General features: G+C 41.0%; 1 protein-coding gene across 6 annotated transcripts in view; it reads right to left on the bottom strand.

The window, feature by feature from the left end:
• Nucleotides 1-13,906: 13,906 nt before the first annotated feature.
• Nucleotides 13,907-25,013, bottom strand: part of MAGI2 (membrane associated guanylate kinase, WW and PDZ domain containing 2) — a 979,417-nt gene continuing 968,310 nt past the window's right edge. For 3 of the 6 annotated variants that reach the window (XM_040343456.1, XM_040343457.1, XM_040343458.1), the window contains one exon: nucleotides 13,907-16,912. In XM_040343456.1, coding sequence (XP_040199390.1) covers nucleotides 16,125-16,912 — 788 coding nt within the window. In that variant the 3' untranslated portion in view covers nucleotides 13,907-16,124. The remainder of the gene's footprint in view (nucleotides 16,913-25,013) is intronic. The other 3 variants (XM_040343459.1, XM_040343460.1, XM_040343461.1) reach the window with 2 other exon arrangements.

The following is a 25,013-nucleotide window of genomic DNA, read 5'->3' as shown; positions in this document are numbered from 1 at the left end:
TTACCACTCCGGTGCAGCGCTCACTGAAAGTTGTCCTGACATGAGAGCGGCAGCCTTCTAGTTTGTGCAGTTTTCTTCTCCTTGTGCTCTATGTAAGTTTAGCCTGAGCACTGTGAAGAGACTGGTCTCAATGTGTGCTGTGCGCTGTCAGTGTGCGCTGTGCTATGGTGTCAATGGCTGTGCAGTTGTGTGGATCTCAGCGCTGGATTGTACTCCCTCCCGCTGTGCTGCAGCTCCTCTCCTCTCTGCCAGCCTGAATAAAAGGGGGAAGTGGGGACATGCAAGCATGGAGCTGCACACACATGCTCCTGATGATGAGATGAATGGGAGAGAGAGAGAGGATGGATGGGAGTTGCAGAGGAGACAGCAAGAGAATGGGGAAGAGACCCAGTTCTAGTGCCCTGTCCCTCTGGTCTTCCCCCAGTGCCCTGTCCCTCTGGTCTGCCCCCAGTGCCCTGTCCCTCTGGTCTGCCCCCAGTGCCCTGTCCCTCTGGTCTGCCCCCAGTGCCCTGTCCCATTTTGTTAAAGTTGTTGTTGGTAAAATTTAATTTTGTTACTTGATTCTGCATAAAACATTGTCATTCCATGAGATAATCTACGAGGGCGTGTTTACGGGTGCAATTAGGCACAGGGCAGTGTATGAATTAGGTGGGGCAACTGGTGGCGAGTAACTCTTGAGGCCTGGCTAGTGGCTCAGGACTTGAAATTTTGAGCCCTGCCCTACACCACATGATTTCAACAGATTTGCTACACCTTTGCTATTTAGAAGGTAGATAAGAACTGTTGTATGTTTACTCTCTAAAACACTGATATTTCATTTAAAGCTAGATATTTAAATCACCTGTGCTGGATTTGAATATGTTTTTATTATGCAGAATGTAACAGAAGGTGCTGGAGCAGGCAAAGCTGGTGGAAAACACCCAGCATTCCCAGGTGAGCAGGAACACTATATGGAATAATGGCAGGGAAATTGCCATATCGAAGTATCCAAGATAGAGTCAAAGTCTAATGCCGTGTACACACAATAATTTTTTCTGATGAAAAAAGTCAGATGGACTTTTTTCATCTGAGAAACCGATCGTGTGTGGGCATAAAATGAGTGGGGTGTAATGGCGCTTGTCACTTAAATAATAAGCAAATGATTAGTAATGAGCACAAAATCATTAATGACCAGTAAAAATGTGTTTCACTCCTTATTCCTTGAAAAAACCTCCAAACATCAACACCAATGATGAGAAGGATGAATAACGTGAAAAATAATGAAAATCCAAAATATATGATTGACTAAAAACCATTTCGGTCATCAGACATTTTTCCAAATAAATTTCCCAAAATTGATAATATATAAAAGTGAGAAAATGAATCCTTCAGTGAATAAATTGTGAAATCAAACATCCAGTGTATATTACAATAAATAAAAAACTGCAAGAAAAATGCAATAAAGAATAAATGTATCAAAAAAAGTCCATGTGCACAATCCCTGTGCTAAAAAATATATAATTAATGTTCAATCAAAATAACGGTGCTTCAGTAATATTTTCAAACAGTGTGTGGTGCTTCAAAAAACAATAATCCAAATAATAAAGTGTTTCCAAAGTGCAGATGTGCTTGAATGATAGCTGTAATCCACCGTACAATCATTCAGTGTAACTGTGCAGAACCAACACCAGTGTATGGAAGTACAAGCCTCTCACCTTAGGAAAGGCTATATTGAGCCTATAATGATTGCTGAAAAGCCCAGCAGATATCCCTGCAGATCAATGCTTCCAGGACAGCTTTTTCTCCAAAACTCCCAGCTGCAGGTCTCACAGGTCCTAGCCAGAACACTCCCAGCATGGATGGCACTCAATAAAACACATATGATATCCCCATAGTGTAGTATGCAAACAAAAGGGTTTTAATGAGCAAAGGAAATGCACTCACATTTAAAACGATTAAAAAAACATCAGGCAGCATGATCGTGTGTGGGCCCCATCAGACTTTTTTCCCATCGGTGTAAAAAATATAGAACATGTTTTAAATTTTTCCAATGAAAAAAAAAAATGATAGTAAATTCCGATCGTCTGTGTGGAACTTCTTTGGAGAAAAATCCACGCATGCTCAGAATCAAGTCGACGCATGCTCGGAAGCAATGAACTTCATTTTTTTCCGGCTGGTCGTAGTGTTTTACGTCACTGCGTTTTGGCATGGTCGGAATTTAGTCTGATAGTGTGTATGCAAGACTGATGAAAGTCAGCTTCATCGGAATTCTGACAAAAAATTCCATCGTGTGTATGCGGCATTAAGCTGGCAATAGATGGATTAAAATTCAGCCAGTTTGGGAGGGACCAACCAAATTTCAATCCATCTATGACAGTTCCCGCTAGAGAGAAGTCAATCTAATGATTAGCTTCTCTCCTAAATTGGAGAGTTGGAAATTTTTCATTCAGAGAAGTCCCTGCTGTTAGAATAGAATGGGGAGCGTTCCTTCATCCACCTTAAATTTGTGGATGGAGGAATCCATTTTATTTTTATATTTTTTTGATCAAACTATAGGGCCAGCCTTACTCAACACTCGAGTCTTCACTTTTTTACTAAAATATAATTTTGGGTGGACTGACTTTTTAATGACAAGTCAGAATCCTACAATTTACCGTTATAATGTGTTTTTTTGCATATCTATTAATTTTGATTATGTTGTGGAGCTACCCAATGAACATTATTTAATTTAGCCTTTAAGCATAACCTAGTACTGTAATCAATGCAAAAATTTTTTCTGTGTTGAATTGAATCTGTTTTATGTTGAATTTATCCAAAAGCTGTAAGTTTCTACTTCTATTTAATAACCTTGAAAGTGGGTACTGAGTGCCAGACAACATTATTGCTAATTGCTGATCGTACAACTGCCTGTTGCTTTATTGCACTTATAAATGTGGTGTGCTATTGCGAATAAGAGAGAATAGCTACAGAGATAATTGCAGCACTACTGTGTAGTTTTTTGATTAAATGTTCTGTTTCTTAAACATAACAGCAAACGATATCTGTGTTGTATACATGAATGAGCTCGTAAAATGGCAATATCAAATACATGCATTTTTATCAAAGTAAAATGTAATTCATGCATAGTAATGAAATGTGTAGACTAGGGCTGAAATGCAGCCCTGGAATAGGTAGCACTCAGTCTGCATTTTTCAACAGGACAGAGTTCCTTTTAAAGCCATTAGCGCGGTAATTATTTTGCACTGACACCACTGATGACTGTATAAAACAACACTGAACAAAAGTGGTTCTAGACAAAACTAAAATGTACTTTTTGTTCTGAACATTTCAGCCCACTGTGACATTATGAAAGGCGAGGTGATTGATGGACATTGTTTCACCTCGCATGCCTTCGTTTGCTGAGAACTAAGGTGGAATCCGGTCTGGGTTTTACCAGCCACCTTGGCAGGGTTGGTTCCGGACCAGATTTTGTGGTCCACTTGTGTCCACCAACAGGTGGTATAAATTAAGCAGGACTAGAGCATAGGATTGCCCTTGGCCTGGGACTCGGGAAGCCAAAACCTGAGAGAGCTGCTTATGTGTGAGAAAGAAAAGGTTTGCATTATCTTTGTTTTGTGGGTGGGTAACATGCACAAAACAAATCCCCGTTAAAGTCACGTGAGAGTGATGTAACGCGTAGGACGCAGGTATATGGACACCGGAAGTGATGCAACAAGGTCCCAAGCTCGCTGCTCGTTTTTATGCAATGCACTTTACACCATTTGAAATGTGAGTACCTTTTTTATCTAAATAAATTGTGAATTTTAAAACGCCACAAGGCTCTGGATTCTCTTATCTCTCCATCCATATCTGAGCCCGCGAGTGGCCCCCCCTCCCGCATCCACACATTACTGGAAATACTGGAGAAGGAAGGAATCCCCTCCCACTTCGAATGACATAGCATTCCACCATATCTTTTAATGCTGCTTACCTTACAGCAGTAAGGTAAAGGTAGTACACCCATGGGTGCTACTTACACCGAAGAGCCACCTCTCACAGAAGTCACAGTGCCACCTGTTACTGTTACAGAGCACCAGCAACACTACACTCTGCACCCTGGATCCAGAGGAATTGATTTTCCCCTTCTGAGATTTGCCAGCACTTTAGCACCTTTTGCTACACTCACAATGGACTTTGGGCCAAATCCTCAGCCAGGCGGCGTAACTTAACTTTTTCCATTTAAGTTACACCGCCGCAAATTTCCCAAGTTAGTGCCCGATCCACAAAGCACTTACCTGGGAATTTGCAGCGGTGTAACTTAAATTCCGCCGGCGCAAGGCGTTCCTCTTCAAATGGGGGCGATTCCCATTTAAATGAGGCGCGCTCCCGCACCGGCCGTACTGCGCATGCTCGTGACGTCATTTTCCCGATGTGCATAGCGCGAAATTACGTTACGCCGAGCTTTGTGGATCGCAACGGGTCAATAAAGTTGCGGCGAAAAAAAAAAATTCAAAACAAAAAAAAAATCGCGTCGCTGGACAGAAGGGTCTGCTTTTACATGGTGTACTAACTTTACACTTTGTAAAAGCAGCCCTAATTTTGCGTTTGCAAACTAAAACTTACAGAGAAAAAACAAAGCTGAAAAGCTTTGTGGATCTCCGTAAGTGCTAATTTGCATACCCGAGGCGGCATTTCGACACGAAATGCCCCCAGCGGCGGATGCGGTACTGCATCCTAAGATCCGGCAGTGTAAGTCCCTTACACATGTCGGATCTTCTGCCTAACTATGGGAAACTGATTCTGTGGATCAGTTCCATAGTTAGAAACAGGGATACGACGGCGTATCAGTAGATACGCCGTCGTATCTCTTTTGAGGATTTGGCCCATTGTTTTTATTCTAATTATTATCAATTTTTGAATATATATTATCATTGCACTTTATATCATTGCACCTGTAGTCACTTGTTTTGCAGCACAGCAGCACTTTATATATTTATTTATATAATTTTATACAATTTTATTCTCTCTGCATTCATATATCTAGGTTTATATGGTATATGTGATTTTTCCCTTCTGAGATTCGCCAGCACTTTAGCACCTTTTGCTACACTCACAATGAACTTTATTTCCATTTGTTTCTAATTCTACACGCATTAAGCCGGATTCAGGTAGAGCGGCGTATGTTTAAGCGGGCGTAGCGCATCTCATATGCGCTACGCCAACGTAACATAGAGAGGCAAGTACAGTATTCACAAAGCACTTGGGGGCAAATCCTCAGCCAGGCGGCGTAACTTAACTTTTTCCATTTAAGTTACACCGCCGCATATTTCCCAAGTTAGTGCCCGATCCACAAAGCACTTACCTGGGAATTTGCAGCGGTGTAACTTAAATTCCGCTGGCGCAAGGCGTTGCTCTTCAAATGGGGGCGATTCCCATTTAAATGAGGCGCGCTCCCGCGCCGGCCGTACTGCGCATGCTCGTGACGTCATTTTCCCGATGTGCATAGCGCGAAATTACATTACGCCAAGCTTTGTGGATCGCGACGGGTCAATAAAGTTGCGTCGGGAAAAAAAAAAAGATACGGCGAAAACAAAAAAATTCAAAACAAAAAAAAAATCGCGTCGCTGGACAGAAGGGTCTGCTTTTACATGGTGTACTAACTTTACACTTTGCAAACGCAAAATTAGGGCTGCTTTTACAAACTAAAACTTACGGAGAAAAAACGAAGCTGAAAAGCTTTGTGGATCTCCGCAAGTGCTAATTTGCATACCCGAGGCGGCATTTCGACACAAAATGCCCCCAGCGGCGGATGCGGTACTGCATCCTAAGATCCGGCAGTGTAAGTCCCTTACACATGTCGGATCTTCTGCCTAACTATGGGAAACTGATTCTGTGGATCAGTTCCATAGTTAGAAACAGGGATACGACGGCGTATCAGTAGATACGCCGTCGTATCTCTTTTGAGGATTTGGCCCTTCCTCCCTAAGTTACGGCGGCGTAGCGTAAATGGGCCGGCATAAGCCCCGGTAATTCAAAGTAGGCTGGTAGTGGGCGTGTTGTATTGTAATGAATCGTGACCCCATGTGAATGCATGGCCGAACGAATGGCGCATGCGCGCGCATGCTCAGAATCACGTTGCAAATACTCCCTACGATACAACGTCACAATGCGTACGACGTGAAACATCAATTACGCCCAGCCCCATTCACGTACGACTTACGTAAACAACGTAAAATCCAACGGCACTTCCGACGTCCATACCCTAAATGACTTAGACCAGCTTTTTGGTGGTTTAACTTTATGCCGGAAAAACGCCTTACGTAAACGACGTAGATAACAGCGACGGGCGCAAGTACGTTCGTGAATCGGCGTATCTAGCTCATTTACATATTCAACGCGTAAATCGACGGAAGCGCCCCTTGCGGCCAGCATTAATATGCACCCAAGATACGACGGCGTAGGAGACTTACGTTGGTAAGATACGATGGTGCACATTCAGACTTACGACGGCGTATCTACTGATACGCCGTCGTAAGTCTCTCTGAATCTGGCTAATAGTTTTTTATTCTAATTATTATCAATTTTTTAATATTTATTATCATATCACTTTATTGCACCTGTAGTCACTGGTTTGCAGCACTTTATATATTTATTTATATAATTTTTTCTCTCTGCATTCATATATCTAGGTTTTACCCATGGCAACTGACCATGAAACGCATCAAGCCTATGAATGTCATCATGTTCCCAAAACATAGCTTGACCTCCACTGTGATTGATTTGCATCCTATAACCCATTTGTAATCATTACTCAATAAGCATTGGGTTTTTATACTAGTTACTTTCATGGGATACTATGCGATTTCAAATGCGTGCATGTACATACATGAATTATTCTTTTTTGTATGCCATTGCCTTGTGTGTATATAGATACAAATACTCATGTTCACTGCTTTGTTTTATATGCCAATTAAATATTTTTACAATTTCTCCTACCACGTGTCTTGTGCCTCACTTAAAGTTCCAAAAACACCCTTTTTATTTAAAATAAAACTGGCTACAAGTCAAATTTTTAAGAAAACCTGTCGTTTGGACTACCTTTTTCCCAGGGAAGGTGATCCCCATTGAGCTAACACTGACACCACAGATACACTTTTTTTGTAACATGCTGAAAAATCACTTAAGTGCTCAGCATTAAAACTATACTAAAACCAAAACCATTTTTTTGGAATACGATGGTGAAGGGTTTAGAGCATTCTCAATTTTGTTATTGCTGTGTATGCACTAGTGTGAAGATTCTCCTCAACTGACATCAGGGCAGGATGTAATATGAAATCTTCGATATGGGGTGCAATGTTTTGGCTGGATTAAGAAAATGGCGTACCATATGGACTATAAGGAGGATGTGGACTTCTGAAGATTTCCCTTCCCCCTCTCTCCCTTATGTGTCTTTATCCTTTCAATAAAGCTTCAGGCCTGTGAACTCTTTCTCCCCCTCCCTTATCCCTCTTCCCTATCCTCACACCCGTTGCTTACTGAATTGTTTTTCGATATTTTGCATGGTTTGTTTTACTTTCGGTTCCATGTAGGATGTGCGGGACAAGGGTTTAACTCAGGCACTGTATGGCTAACATTGCGTCGCTAGTTATTTCGGTAGCACCTTAGGGGCCACACAACGTATGTTGCTGGGAAGAATCTACTGTTGAGGGAGAGGACTATTGTTGCTGGCTGCTGGAGAATCTATTTATGCTGTCTGCAAGGAGATCTGTTACTGGTGGGGGTCTATGGGGTGGTATTTTGTTGTGGGGGTCTATTGTTTCTGTGGGGGGGGCAGGTCTGTTGTTGTGGGGGTCTATTGTTTCTGGGGGGAAGGTCTGTTGTGTGATGGGTCTATTGTTGCTGGGGGGTCTACTATTGCTTGTGAGGGGTATATCAAAGTCTATACAAATACTTAGTAGCACAAAATGATGCTTGGTTCTGTATTCGCTAAAGGGGAGTGATCCTGGGAAGTGGGTAGGGGATGGAGCCAAGAGACAGTGCTCGGAGGTGGGTAGGGGGGCAGAGAAGAAGCGTGACTTAGAAGGGGGTGTAATCATATGCTTTGTCACAGTACAGGGTGGAATGTACCCCAATAAAGTATATTTATTTAAATATATTTTACATAAAGTAAAGTATTAACAACAAAAAAAAGACCACGAAGCACCATGAAATGGTTAATGGAGCAGGCAATAATGATATCCAAGGCAAAAAACACTAATTTATGATGAAGACAGGGATTAGAGGACAAACTATAACAGTGCTTTAGACATTAATATTCCTGTGAAGGTAGTTTGAAAAACGTGTGGCATTGAAAGCCCTTTTTTATAGAAAATAAAAAGGGGTTAGCATATATCAGGGGAAGAAAAACAATTCCTCTCCGAGACCTTTTTTATAGTCTTCCCTTCTCTAGCAGAATATAGGAAGCAATATTTTGTTGACCTCAATAAAAAAATATATATGATATCATGATATTTTTGCTTGTGTTAAAGGATTTATTTGTTTTCTTATACAATGTATCTTATATGTACTTGAGCGTGTTAAAAATTTACTTTTTAGTTACTATTTCAGATGTATGAATTCTGAAATGTATATGAAAAGCCTGCAGTTCTATTCCCCTTTTGACATAATTAAAGAATTATATTTAGGCCATACACTGGGCATATTGGCTGTATTTCATGTTTATTTTCAGAAATAGCTATGCCAGCTGCTAATTAACTATGTCATTCCAAATTTAATGTTGAGCTCTAATTAGATCCTGGGGCATACTTCTGCTTAAAGGGAGTTAAAGACATAACTAAAACATATTTTCTTTCACCAAAGACAGGATTCACAAAGGTTATCAATTATTAAGAAATGCGGTCAGGGCAGCTCCAACCATTTTTCTTTTGCTGGTGCAATGTCGGTGCTTTGAGTGCAAGTAGGAGAGCTTGATTCTTGGTCTTGAATTCAAATTTATATTAATCCAAATGTTTAGTTAGAAAATTAAAAACGTAATGCTATATAGCAGGGATCTAATACGGGCTGAAACTACAAGACCCATGTGGCAATGCAAGGCTAACAGTTACAAGCACGACTCCCACAGGCAGAAGCATGATGGGACTTCTAGTTTTGCTATATAGTCAGAAATCACTTCTGTTTTCTGGTTGGAGCTGGTATAACCTCTGTAAGAGGCACTCCAGCACAGACTTGGATTTGACATACAGTATTGTCTCAGTGAGGAAATAAAGTTTGCTTTAGTCTTTACAGTTAAAGTGATTGAAATTCTGCTTTGTTCCTCAATCCATATGATTATGTATGTGTCAATAAAAATTACTGCGCTTATGTCATTCCTCATGGATAGCTGCTAGCACCACAACCTTACAGGACGCTGTATATTAACTATTTCTACAAAACAAGTGCTGCTCTAAATGTGAAATAACCCTGAATCTTATAAATTAATATGTCAAAGATATATGTACATTATCTCACAAAAGTAAGTACACCCCTCACATTTTTGTAAATATTTTATTATATCATTTCATGTGACAACACTAAAGAAAGAACACTTTGCTACTATGTAAAGAAGTGAGTGTACAGCTTGTATAACAGTGTAAATTTGCTGTCCCCTCAAAATAACTGTTAAATTTGGTGTTATCACTCTCACTCTCTCATTCTAGTCACTGGAAGTTTAACATGGCACCTCATGGCAAAGAACTGTTGCTCTACATAAATATGGCCTAGGCTAGAAAAAGATTGCCAAGGCCTTGAAACTAAGCTGCAGCACAGTGGCCAAGACCATACAGCGGTCTAACAGGACAGGTTTTACTCAGAACAGGTCTTACCATGGTCAACCAAAGAGTGAATGTGCTCAGCGTCATATCCAGAGGTTGTCTTTGGGAAATAGATGTATGAGGGCTGCCAGCATTGCTGCAGAGGTTGAAGGGTTGGGGGGGGGCTTGTCAGCCTGGCAATGCTCAGAACATACACTGCACACTGCATAAAATTGGTCTGCATGGCTGTTGTCCCAGAAGGAAGCCTCTTCTAAAGATGATGCAAAAAAAAGCCATAAACAGTTTGCTGAAGACAAGCAAACTAAGGACATGGATTACTGGAACCATGTCCTGTGGTCGGATGAGACCATGATAAACTTATTTGGTTCAGATGGTGTCAAGCATGTGTGGCAGCAACCAGGTAAGGAGTACAAAGCAAAGTGTGTCTTGTCTAAAGTTAAGCATGGTGATGGGAGTGTCATGGTCTGGGGCTTCATTAGTGCTGCCTGCACTGGGGAGCTATAGTTCATTGAGGGAACCATAAATGCCAACATGTATTGTGACATACTGAAGCAGAGCATGATCCCCTCCCTGCGTAGACTGGGCCGCAGGGCAGTATTGCAACATAATGACCCCAAATACACCTCCAAGATGACCACTGCCTTGCTAAAGAATCTAAGGGTAAAGGTGATGGACTGTCTAAGCATGTCTCCAGACCTAAACCCTATTGAGAATCTGTGGGACATCCTCAAGTGGAAGGTGGCGGAGCACAAGGTCTCTAACATCCACCAGTTTCGTGATGTCGTCATGGAGTAGTGTTAGAGCACTCCAGTGGCAACCTGTGAAGCTCTGGTGAACTCCATGCCCAAGAGGGTTAAAGCAGTGCTGGAAAATAATGGTGGCCACACAAAATATTGACACTTTGGGCCCAATTTGGACATTTCACTTAGGGGTGTACTCGCTTTTGATGCCAGTGATTTAGACATTAATGGCTGTGTGTTATGTTATATTGAGGGGACAGCAAATGTACACTGTTATACAAGCTTTAGCTTTAGCGCAGCACTTATTCTGTAGAAATATATGATTACATAGAATTCAAAAAACAGTGTGAGCATTTTTTGTCTGCAGAAACTGTGAAACGGTGAACTCCACGATATGTGATAAGCAAAACAAAGACCACACTGCCATAAACTGCCAAATAGTGATATAAATTGGCTTTCATATATAAAAAAAGAGCAAATTAATATGTAATAATGTTGTAAATTACTTTAATTACATTCTAATTATACGTTATGCTCGTCTTCATTTAGGCAATTAATATCAAGAACTGGCATTTAATGGTGCTCAGTCTGTCCATTGCGTATCAGGTGACTGATACTGTTCCACAGCTGCTGCCCACTGGAAAAAAAGAGCACAAACAAGTTTGCCTGAAGTACTTTATAATCCAACCAGGTTCCTTCTGTCAGTTTCCACACATCACTATCCTGTACTGTATAGTTGATTTTCTAAATGCAAGTAGACTGTTTTTCATTAGGAATTATCCTTGGAGCTCAGTGAATGAGGTGTAGATCTACTGACATTGCAGTTCAATTTTCACCAGCACTTGTAAGGTGAAATTGGACTTTGCAAAAAATGCCCAATCATGTGCACGCAGAAATTCAGTTTTTTTGTTGTATCTTGCACATGATTGGGCATTGTTTACAAAGTGATATTTCATTATATTCACAAAGCTAAAAAAATGTATTTCAATGGGAACAGCCTATTTGTCTTTAGTAAATGAGCCCCAATGTGTATCAGTAGTAGTAGTAGTAGTGAAGAAGTCAAAATAAGATGCTTTCATTGGTGTTTGTGAGTAGTATACTTGACATAGATTTTCCTGATTCCTAAGCTGTTAGACCAGCCAGAGTTGATCTGCCCTACACTGCGAACTCATCACAGCAGAAGCAATAACTCTTCTGTTATCTGTGTTTAAAATCATTCCACTGGGGGTAGTCAGTGGCAGCCCCAGGAACCAACAGCCAGAAATATGGATTAAGTGTAGGGAAGCTGCGGGATCACTCCACTGTGCATCCACTCTGCTGAGCTCTTATGCCAACACTCAGAATCCAGTCTTATTCATTGTAAAATTTGTAGTGCCAGAGTGCAATGATGGCTGCTGATGGAATGTGATATAGGTTCCTAAATACATTTTGGAGGTGCTATAACATCTCCCTGGCACTACTACATGCTGTGACAATACAGAAATGTAATAATCCGAGCAGCAGTTGTGCGGATCTATTCTTTCCACTTTAAATGGAACACCATCATCCAAAACTGCTGCTTTTTTTTTTATTTGACGACCCTGGAAATGTTTAGAAACATTGCACCTATATATTTTTGCTTTGTGCACATCTGGAACTGGTGCATCTGAGTGTTAATATGGCCTTAGTATCTTTTTATATGATTTAGATTTTACTACAATAAAGTAATACAAGGGCATACCTCTTTGGTTATAAAATGATGGGCTGTTTAGGTATGCCCTTGCACTACCAAGCTGTTTGTTAATCTGAAGGAGATTGATGCATTCGATCATGCATGATCAGGGTTTTATTCCACATTATGGGAAATATCATAAAAATCACAGGACTGATTAACCAGCTACAGGTCTCATTACAATTCAGCTAACATGCACAGTGCAAGCAAAGCATTGGCAACATGTTGGAAATCTTCTCAAACGAGAAAAAGCACTTGTAGACTTTACAAACACTTATCACATGCAACAATAGGCTACACTCCTTGATTATGACAAATAATGCATGGATCAGCATGCTTTCCCTACAACCAACACTAGTATCTTTATGCTAGCAGACTTTTGTTGGGGTTCATGGCAGTTACTTGGTATTTCCATTTCCACTTTACTGACTAATATTGTTACCACAACATTCTGGGTAATCTCGTGCCCCTTTCACACAAGCCGGGTGCTGTTTTTCTCAGCAGGGGATCCATCTGCTGGTCCCCTGCAGAGCTGATGGGCCAAATGACAGGTCTGTGTCTGCTCCGGGTAGACACCGCCCACTCTGCTCTAGCCAGATGTTATTGGACTGACTGTCTGTTTACACCCAACTGCCCTCTGATCTGATCTGGCCAGAGGGAGGGGGACAGATCCCCTTTAGTTTCTTTTTTCCTGATTGTATCGGAGGTAGCCAGGTGTAAATGGACAGAAATCTGCCCATAGAGGAGAATAGAGGGTCTGCCTGAAAAATGGACAGGTGGGCCCAGTTGGACCTCTCATGTGAAGGGGGCCTTAAAATGTATAAGAAACACTGACACAGTGTGAGCACCTGCAACCAAGTAGAAAGAAAAGGTAGTTTAAAGCTGAACTCTGACAATCTACCTTTGTAGTGGGCCTCCCTGCTATGCAAGGGTTAAATACTTAATCAATTTAGAATTGCAGCGATAGAGTATAATACTTACTTTACTTCTGGCTCTGGCAGGCTTCCTTCATTTGCTTCCTCCATTTGTGTTACCAGTTCAGTGCTGATGCCTCTTTAAAGAGCTTTCAGCCGTGGTTGCAAGCCCTCTTTCACATACAATGCAGAGTTAATAGCCCTTCACAGTATGTGATGTTGCTGAGTGCCTACCCAAAACTTGAATCCTCACATTAAAGAGAATAGCACTGGAGCCCAATGGACCAAGGGATAGGGTAGTAATACAATCCCTACTGGGGGAGCCCACTGCAAGGGTAGATTTTGTCCAAGTCTTGAAGCTTCAGCTTTAAGCAATACCCCTTTCTCTGCTATTTGATAGTAAGTAATTAAACGTGGACTATTATTCTTGCTTTGGAACTGCGTTGGGCAATACAGCCCAATGTTGCTGGTGTGAATAGGTCCTGTGACAATTTTTACAGGTGATACCTATAGTAAATGCATTATTTCACAGGCTGCTGTGAATGGTCCTAAGAGGAAAAAGTAAGCCAGGAAAGTGAATTGAATTGTTACATTTAAATAGAAAACCCCAGTGCTTAATCATATTGCACATTTATTACTTCTTGTTTGAAAATACATTATACAATAACTTGATATAATGCTTTGTTCTGTATCCCAAAAAATCATTGTATGTAAAACACATGTCCAGAGCAGCCCAGATCTTTGTTCACAACCATTAACAAAATATCACAAATGTTTAGATTTTTGGATATATATTTTATTTGACAGTGTTTTAGAATATCATACAGTAAACAAGATTTATGTAAAAGTTAATTTAACCATAGTGGTGCATTTCATAAAAATAGTTGCTCACTTACAGCCTTTCTGTGACTATTAATACATGGAATTATATTTATAGAGATACAGCTGTACAAGGTAAATTCACAGCGAACACTACACAGAATTATTATCTGGAATGGGGTTTAGATGACGTGCTGTCTTTCAAAGTTATCAGTTCTAGCTGCATAACACAGTTACTGCATGGGCCATTGCAATACACTCTGCAAATAGAGTTTATGCAAGTATAGTGTTTTAGATTTCATGACTCTGTTTTTCTTTTGTTATTGGTGGAAAACTAGAATTAAGGTCACTGGGACATGCACTTCACTACAGAAGCATTTTCCAAAACTGGATTCGGCAAGTTAATGATGTTGGCCTATTCTGAGACTAACTGGCAAGAAATGGTATGAACATTGGTAAAATGCTCTGTATTTGTGCTTTATTATTGTGGATGGTGACTTATTTTTAAAGCTGAAGACTCAGTTTTAACTAGCTTTCAAAAGCCTTTGTTCTTGCCCCAAGCCTTACACAGGTAGAACATAAAACACCATGTACCATTTATTGGAACAGAACTAGATGATACCCAAGATCAGCAACAGACATTCTATAAAAATTGCACATTGAATGAAAAGCATAGTTAGTAATATGAAATGAAATGCACCCTTATCCTGCCTCAGACATCCAGGTAATATATAATTTCTTCATCTCTTAGATATCTAGGTATAATACTTTCATGAAAATATGCTTCTCAATAAACTGTTCTTGGTTGCATTAGAAATATAGCAATCCCTTTGAAAGTGCAGTTGCGATTTCACAAGTCTCCTCCATATAGTGATAATGGAATCCAGATAATTGTATGGTGGAGTATAAGGCAAAAAAGGAAAAACATTTTTTATGTCTTCTTCTATTTGTCAATGATGACCTGAATTTCTAGTTTTTTTTTTTTTTTTTAGAATCCTAGAGCACATGGGTTTGCACTCATAGGTAGGAGTTTTGTAAGAATATGACAAGGGATCCCCATACTCATTTTGACATGTTAAAAGTAGCTCTGTGTGATTGATTTGGATAACTCAAGGTGCTACTATTGCCCACAATGCAGCATCATAAAATATCATCCGGAAGTTTGCATGCTTTAGCTAAATTCAACCTTGTACTATATTTCCTAGCCGGTAGGTTTTCAATTTAACAAATTTTGCATATGGTGGGAGATTTAGTGAGGAACATTATGTTTTTATTCTTATGAAATCTTGTTCAAAACTGATTTGTGTTTTTTAAAATTCTCATCTGTTATCCCAGAATAATTAGGTTATATCTGAGAACCTTTTATGCACTGTACAATAAGTGTACACTTGAACGTGTGCAGATGTACAGATTTAAATCCAGTTTTACTTTTTTGAAATGTACAGATATGACGTATTCACATAAAATGGTAATAAAAATGGAGCCACATCAGTCAGCACACTAACCTTCCAAGTTAATGGGCAGCACACACCTACCTACATATGCTATGAGAATCAGGCGGGTTAATGGAGAGAGGTTCCTACTGAACACATTATAGTTTGCAGACTCAAAGCTTCAGAGAAATACCTTAACCCCTGTCTAGATATGCTGATAGCAGTATATTTACAATACCATCGTCAAATTACAAGGCATAATTCATTTACTCCTTCATCTTACTCAGTGCAGTTTGATTTAAGGCGATGTTCCAGTTTGTGATTGCTCTATGTTTGTCCTTTTTGATTTGCTACAGACAAGACTGGAGTGGTTCCCGAATCCTTCATACAGTGAAAAAATACATACTAAAGCTACACTGCACTGTTTGCCTCTGGTGCACTCCCTGTTGTTTTGGTTCTTCCATAGCTGCTGGACCCCAGAGATAAGGACCTGAGAGATCCGACTACTGGTGTACAGCTTTGCATCAACTGTAGTTACTTCTTTATACTGTTTAGACATTGTGCACAACCTTACAGAAATACAAAATATATGCGTCTGGTCCCAAGATGGGTTTGTGTAGGTAAATGCATGTGAAAACTAAAATAAATAAAAGAAAATTAAATTATCTGAGACAGAAGCTAAGGAAAATAAATTTTCCAAGTCTACGTGAAACAAGTAAAGGGAACTGTCAGAGATTCAGTTATCTGCTCATGGCTGAAGAGCCAGATTTCAGGCTGTTAGGTAGCTTATCAGAGCCAGGAATTTTCCATGGTCCTGGTGAGACAGTTGCTTTCCGAGGTGCAGTGTTGGTGCTGCGGTTGTTACTGGGATGCGGAGGCCCTTCCTTTTGAGTCTCGCTGCATTTAGCTTCAGCATCTCTCTCATCTTGGTCCATGGCACTTGCTCGACAGCTGGACATATTGCTACTGTACATCTTTGATACCCCACCTGAATCTGATCTAATCTGCTCAAGAGCTGTCACTGATTTCTTATCACTTGTTGCATCCTTATATATGTCTTTTGTACAGAAGATTCCTTCACGGCTTGCTTCAGTGGACCTAGAGGTCCGTCCACCACTGTCACTGACTGCAGTATACCTGCACTCTCCCACTTCACCAACATTTTTTACATTTCCTTTCCCTGCAGAAATGGTCTTGCTACTCTCAGATTTTTTCTGTTTTCCATCTTCAAATTCTTTTTTGAAGTTCTCCTCACGTCTGGACCTATCTACTTTCTTCGGGCTTGTTGATCTCTCTCTCGACTCTCCCAGCCGTTTCTTTTTATGACCATTTGCAGTAAGCTCCTTTGGTTTTCCCATGTCTTGTTCCCTGTAGATATCCCATGCTGGCTCTGGGTGTATCTGGTGAGTAGGGTCAGAGGGCAAGGCTAAATGTGATGAAGATAATGGTGCAATCATGTCTTCAAGAGAAACTCCTACTTCCGGCCCTGGGGAGGTGGCAGAGGGTGAACTCCAGGAGTTTGGTTCGTCTGTTATAAGTAAATAGAAATATGTAAAAATTGGTTTCACATTATTATTTAACTGTCATTTTAAGTCTTTAACTTTTCTTAGATACATCTGTATAATGTGTCCATCTACTAAGAAAGGACGCAATGGATGAAGTACTAGATTCTTCTATGGCACAGAAAAGACTAAAGCATATTGCAAGAGTGGTATTTCTCAATTGATCTATTCTATCTAAACTGAGCATACATATATTTACATAGTATAACATAAATGCTGAAACACTTGCTATTAACAAAATCTGTAGACATTGCTGTTTTTATGTCTACATATTTGTGCGCAAGTTGAAGGCTGCTTAAAATATTTCACTTTGGGCCCATCAAATGATTCCTAAGTTCGATAGTTCATTTAGTAGGTGCAATCTTTGGCAGACAGTATGACAGGTGCACACTGTATGATTTTTTTTTACAGTGTGCACATTTGAAATGCAATTCTCATGCTGGTGTCTGGTATATGCATAAGCTGGGTGGCCTGGTAACTCCTAATTCTTCCTGTCATTCATGGTGCTGATTACTAGGGTATTTCCTTCAGTGTTACCTACAACTGTGTCTCCTCCTCTCCATAGCCCCTTTCTGCAGGGGTCCCCCAAGGCTCTGTTCTTGGACCCCTTCTTTTCTCTATCTACACCTCCTCCCTTCTTCACTTGATAATCGCCCACGGCTTCCAATACCACGTATACACCGAATGACATCCAAATCTATCTGTCTACTCCTCACCTCACTCCTTTAGTCTCCTCTTGCATTAATAACTTACTAACTGACATATCAGCATGGATGTTGCACCACTTCCTTAAACAAAATCTCTCTAAAACTTAGCTGTTAATATTCCCCCCCACCCGTGCCCCCCTCCATGACTTTTCCATCAAAATCAACAATGCAACCATCATTCCCTCCCCTCATGTCAGGGTGCTTGGTGTAATCCTAGACTCTGACTTGTCATTTCAGCCTCAAGTCCAATCGTTGTCAAAAGTTTGTAAAATTCACCTCCGTAACATCTTTAACATTTTTAACTAATGAAACCACCAAGCTCCTCATTCACTCCCTTGTTATCTCTCGCCTTGACTATTGCAACTCCTTTCTCATTGGCCTGCCTCTCCATAGGCTGTCCCCTCTTCAGTCTATCATGAATGCTGCTGCCAGACTTATCCATCTTACCAACCGCTCAGTATCTGCCAACCCTCTCCTCCAATCCCTACACTGACTCCCAATCACCCAGCAAATTTTAATTCAAAATGCTAACTGCAACATACAAAGCCATCCCCAACTCTTCCCAGAGCTACATCACCAATCTTGTCTCCAAATATCACACAAACTGTCCTCTCCGCTCTTCTCAAGACCTCTTACTCTCAAGTGCTCTCGTCTCCAGGATTTCTCTAGAGCCTCTCCCATCCTCTGGAACTTGCTACCTCAATTGGTCCGGCTATCCCCTACTCTTGCTACTTTCAGGCGATCCTTGGAAACTCATCTCTTCAGGGAAGCCTATCATGTCTCCAACAAAACTTTTACCACTTCCATCGGCTCATTTCCCACAGTTACAACCTTTTGTACCACCTGCCCCATCCTTTTAGATTGTAAGCTCTTCTGAGCAGGGCCCTCTTAATACTCTTCGGTTTTATTGTATTATAACTGTATTGTCTCCCTTTTATATTGTAAAGCATTGCATAAACTGTTGGCGCTATATAAATCCTGTCTAATAATCAAAATAATAGGGTGGACCATAAGATAGATGACACATAATATGAAAATTTACTAATTTGATCAAATGAAAATTATAAAACAGAACAAGATCACTATTATTATTATTTTTATCTTTTTTACAGTTTCTTTTAACAGGACTTGTAAACAAAAAAATATATATTTTGAAGTGTAAAACCCTGACAATGAACTGCTCTTACTTGTTCCCTTTTGGTTGGTTGAATTTACTATTGTACGCATTTTGTTTTATCTTTTTGTTAAGTGCAAAAAAAAACAACCTGCTAATAAAGCCAAAAATTCAGTAAGCCGGAAACTTTCTGTGTGCTTTCTCAAGCAGTTTTATCAGACCTGCCCAATTAATCTCTGCAAACTATACCACTCCCCCCATATTATGCGTTTTAACACACTTCTCCTGGTGCAACAATGCTGCTTCTCCAAAGATACAGCACAGTGAGTAAGCATGGCTACCCTAGGACTGGAAAAAAAATTAATACAGCCACCACATCTAAGGACTGGTAAGCTGCAATCTATTACATTTTTGTTGATTAGAATCAATTTAGGGTTATGCATTCATCAAGTCAGCAATTTAAAAAATAAAATTTTATCCTGGATGTAGCCATTTTTTTTTATGTTTTTCAATCTTCAGGCATAGTGCAGTATTGACAAGTTAGCTCTATGCCATGTAGATTTCTCTTCAATCTTATTACCGTAGGTAGCACAAAAACAACAGTTCCCATGCTGTTCTCCTTGACAGTGTCATCATTAATTTATCAAAAATGGTTTTAATCCACTGTATAACCATGCATTTGTATTTCACATGAAGCAGATTCATTTTATGTACTTTTATTTGTGTGTTTTGTTCCTACTGTTTGCTGTGCTACTTATTGCACTAATTCACCCAAAGATACTCTATTGGGTTAAGTCCAGGACACTTGCAGGCCAGTCAAGTTCCTCCACCTCAAAATTGCTCATCCATGTCTTTATGGACCTTGTTTTGTGCACTGGTGCACAGTCATGTTGGAACAGGAAGGGTCCCTCCCCAAACTGTTCCCACAAAGTTGGGAGCATGAAATTGTCCAAAATGCCTTGGTATGCTGACGCCTTAAGAGTTCCCTTCACTGGAAGCCCAACCCCTGAAAAACAACCTCACACAATAATCCTCCCTCCACCAAATAATTTGGACCAATGAACAAAGCAAGGTCCATAGATGAGCGAGTTTGGGGTGGAGGAACTTGACTGGCCTGCAAGAGTCCTGACCTCAACCCGATAGATCACCTTTAGGATGAATTAGAGCGGAGACTGCAAGCCAGGCCTTCACGTCCACATCAGTGCCTGACCTCACAAATGCGCTTCTGGAAGAATGCTCAAACATTGCCATAGATACATTCCTAAACCTTGTGGACAGCCTTCCCAGAAGACTTGAAGCTGTTATAGCTATAAAGAGTGGGCCAACTCAACATTGAACCCTACGGACTAAAACTGGGATGCCATGTATTTTTTTTTTTTGTACATTGGCTTGTTGTGTGCTTTCTACTGTTACTAGCATTATTGTTTTTCATCAAAAATATAACCTGAAACATCCAACGAAAACTAGGGAACTTTTCATCTTACATGCTTGTTCCTTCTGGAAGTGGACACAAATATCAATGTTCCAACCATATCTTTTAATTGCAATACACTCATATCTTTATGTAAGACTCTACTTACTACTCTCTTTGGGCCAGATTGACGTAGAATCGCGGCGGCGTAACGTATAGTAGATACGTTACACCGCCGCAAGTTTTCATCGCAAGTGCCTGATTCACAAAGCACTTGCGATGAAAACTACGCCGGCGGCCTCTGGCGCAAGGCGGGCCAATTCAAATGGGCGTGTGCCATTTAAATTAGGCGCGCTCCCGCGCCGGACCTACTGCGCATGCTCCGTTTCCTAACTCCCGCCATGCTTTGTGCGCCGTGACGTCATTTTTTCGAACGGCGACGTGCGTAGCGTACTTCCGTATTCCCGGACGTGTTACGCAAATGACGTTAAATTTTCTATTTCGATGCGGGAACGACGGCCATACTTTAGACAGCAATACGTTTGCTGACTAAAGTTAGGGCACCTAAAACGACGACTAACTTTGCGACGGGAAACTAGACTAGCGGCGACGTAGCGAACGCGAAAATACGTCGGGGATCCGCCGTAACTGCTAATTTGCATACCCGACGCTGGTTTACGACGCGAACTCCACCCATCGGCGGCCGCGGTATTGCATCCTAAGATCCGACAGTGTAAAACAATTACACCTGTCGGATCTTATGGATATCTATGCGTAACTGATTCTATGAATCAGTCGCATAGATAGAAACAGAGATACGACGGCGTATCAGTAGAAACGCCGTCGTATCTCTTTGGTGAATCTGGCCCATAGCTACTAAAATTAGTATATAACATTTCTCAAATACATTGTTTTAGAAAAAAACAGCATCTTTAAATGCCAGTCACTAGGGATGAGCCAAACACCCCCCAGTTTGGTTTGCGTCAGAACATGCGAACAGGCAATAAATTCATTTGACCATCCGAACACCGCTAAAGTCTATGGGACTTGAATATAAAAAATATAAAGTGTTTACAGGCTTATATGCAAGTTATTGTCATAAAAAGTGTTTGGGGATCCTGGTCCTGCCCCAGGGGGACATGTATCAATGCAAAAAAGTTTTAAAAAGTTTTTTTGGGAGCAGTGATTTTAATAATGCTTAAAGTGAAACATTAAAAGTGAAATATTCCTATAAATTTCATACCTGGGGGTGTGTATAATAGCGCTTGTTTCCCATGCTTCGAACTGAACTGTCCCTGCACAAAATGTAATTTCTGAAGGAAAAAAGTAATTTAACCAGTTGCCGACCAGCCGCTGCAGTTTTACGGCGGCAGGTCGGCTCGGCTGCGCAAAATCACGTAATATTACGTGATTTTGCATTTCAGCCACTAGGGGCGCGCGTGTCCCCTGCTCGCCCCTGGTGCCGACGTGCGTGCCTTGTCGGGCGCGATCACCGACGGGCACCCGCGATCGCTCGTTACAGAGCGAGAACCGGGAGCTCTGTGTGTGTGTAAATACAATGTATGAACAGCGGTCTGTCATTTACCCTAGTCAGTCTCACCCCCCTTCAGTTAGAACACACCTAGGGAACATAATTAACCCCTTTCTCGCCCCCTAGTGTTAACCCCTTCCCTGCCAGTGAAATTTTTACAGTAATCAATGCAGTTTTATAGCACTGATCGCTATAAAAATGCCAATGGTCCCAAAAATGTGTCCAAAGTGTCCGAAGTGTCGCCATAAGGTCGCAGTACCGATAAAAATTGCAGATCGCCGCCATTACTAGTAAAACAAATATATTAATAAAAATGCCATAAACTACCCCCTATTTTGTATAACTTTTGCGCAAACCAAACAATAAACGCTTATTACGATTTTTTTGATGAAAAAAATGTAGAATAATACGTATTGGCCTAAACTGAGGAAAACATTTTTTTATATATTTTTGGGGGATATTTATTACAGCAAAAAGTAAAAAAATATATTTTTTTTTTCAAAATTTTTCTCTATTTTTGTTTAGCGCAAAAAATAAAAACCGCAGATGTGATCAAATACCACCAAAAGAAAGCTCTGTTTGTGGGAAAAAAAGAACGCCAATTTTGTTTGGGAGCCACGTCGCACGACCACGCAATTGTCAGTTAAAGCGACGCAGTGTCGAATCGCAAAAAGTGGCCTGGTCATTGACCAGCAAAATGGTCTGGGGCAGAAGTGGTTAAAAGTACTCGCGGCTGTAATGAATTGTTGGCTCCCGGCAATACAGAGAAAAGTCATTGATAAAAAAAAACCATGCGTGTGGGTCCCCCCAAATTCAATTACCAGGCCCTACAGGTCTGGTATGGATATTATGGGGAACTCCGCATAAATAAAAAATGGCTCGGGGTTTCCCCAAAAATCCATACCAGACCCTTTATCCGAGCACGCAACCTGGCAGGCCGCAGGAAAAGAGGGGGGACGAGAGAGCGCCTCCCCCCTCCTGAACCGTACCAGGCCACATGTCTGTGATCCCTTAAAGCACCATGTCTCCATGTTGATGGGGACAAGGGCCTCATCCCCACAACCCTTGCCCGGTGGTTGTGGGGGTCTGCGGGTGGGGGGCTTTTCGGAATCTGGAAAACCTCTTTAACAAAGGGGACCCTCAGATCCCGGGCCACCCCTATGTGAATTGGTAAGGGGTACATTGAACCCTTACCATTTCACAAAGAAAGTAAAAAAAATTGTAAAAAAACACACAGACACAGTTGGTATAAGTCTTTTATTAAAAATAAAAAAAAGAAAAATAAAAAAAAGATTCCAGCGGTTGTAATCCACTGTTGGTCTCCACTCCAGCGCTGTCGGTATCCTGCGATGATGATCTCCTCTCCAGGCTCCAGCGATGATGTCCAGCGCAGTGAGGAACAGCATCCTGTCTTCACCGGAGACACCCTGGGAATAACGTTGCAGCAGCCTGACAGATTTCTTATGTAGCTGAGGACAGGGCCACCCGTCACGTCCCCCTCTGATGCAAGGGGAAACCCGGGCTTACCCAGTGACGTGACAGGTGACCCCGTCCCCCTCTGATGCAATGGGAAACCTGCGTTACATCAGAGGGGGGCGGGGTCACATCACTGGGTAAGCCCAGGTTTCCCCTTGCGTCAGAGGGGGACGGGGTCATGTGACGGGTAGTCCGTCCTCAGCTACATAAGACCTGTCAGGCTGCCGCAACATTATTCCTGGGTGTTTCCGGTGGACTATAATTTATACAAAGCCAAAAGAAAAGGAAAACAAATCACATCTGAGAACTGGTAAACTGCATTATAGTACATTTATGTTTTTTCGGTTTCAATATACTTTAGCTAGTTAAGATCTTCACACCAGCTGAATTTTCATTTTTTCAGAAAAATCATAACAGATATAATTCATGTTCAAGTATCTCCATGTCTCCATTAAAAGTAACACAGTAGCAACACTTGAAAATTTGTAATATTAAGATTTTCCGATAAAGTTATTAAGTATAACAATTTTATTTATTGTGTTACACCACTACAGTTACAGCTAACAACATGTAATATAATTACATTTGTGTCTACTGCCATTTTTTTTGTAAAAAAGCATTATTTGTAATAGATAATGTAGTACAGAGAAAGTAGAGAAATTACACATGGTCCATACAACACAGCTAGTCAGAGTATATAGACTGGTTAAAAAAAGTACAGTGGAACCTTGGATTATGAGCATAATCCGTTCCAGGAGAATTCTTGTAATCCAAAGCACTCACATATCAAAGTGAGTTTCCCCATTGAAGTCAATGGAAACAAAGATAATTTGTTCCACATTGATTTCTATGGCATGCAATACTGCATGTGAGAAATGATACCGCTCTAAAAACTGCTGATCCCCTGGCTTTGCTTCCGTCCCACTAAACCAAAAAGGTGCTGGCTATGCACAGGTGCATTAGATAGAAGAAAATCCTGGACTGCCGCACTCCTTAAAACAATGTCTTTATTGTATAAATAAAATCCAAAAAACAAACAAAGCGATGCAGTCAAAACGAAGTGAACAACAGGAAAAAGGTGGCTGACATGTTTCACATCATGTGATGCTTACTTGTAGCTACGAGTAAGCATCACATGATGTGAAACATGTCAGCCACCTTTTTCCATTTTGACTGCATCGCTTTGGTTGTCTTTTGGATTTTATTTATACAATAAAGACATTGTTTTAAGCAGTGCGGCAGTCCAGGCAATACTGCATATGGCCAGAGGTTAGGGGGGCGCCGGAGAGCCTCGGAAATACGCGGGGACAGCTTGGCTGATCTCGGAAACCCTCAGAAAGGTTCAGAAACACTCGGGAATGGAGTACTTCCAAGTGATTCCGAGTATTTCCAAACGGCTCTGAACCATTCTGAGTGTCACTGACGCCTCCGCACATCTGGCCAAATGTGGTAGTGCAAACCCCATTAGCTTGAATTCTGCTCGTTTTGCGAGACAACACTCGCAGACCGTGTCAAAATTGAAAAAAAAGTTGCTTGTTATTCAAAACGCTCATTAACCGCGTTACTCATAAACCAAGGTTCCACTGTACTTTGCACTATAGGTGTCTGCACAGAAAGAGTTATTACTCGCTGGGTAAGTAATTCAAAAGTCACTCCCACTTTCAACCTCCGGTAGCTGAATTGCAAATAGAGATATACTATATTTTGTTATATAGGTGAAACATTAACCCACATATGCTCATGAAGCCCTTTGCGGCACTGTAGGCAGAATAAGCAAACAAGTGCACAGGTTTTACGTTCAACAAATTTAACACCTGATTTCTCTGAA

Source organism: Rana temporaria, chromosome 3 (assembly GCF_905171775.1).
Source record: "Rana temporaria chromosome 3, aRanTem1.1, whole genome shotgun sequence".
Classification (NCBI taxonomy): Eukaryota; Metazoa; Chordata; class Amphibia; order Anura; family Ranidae; genus Rana; species Rana temporaria.
This window is presented reverse-complemented; position numbering and strand designations above follow the sequence as displayed.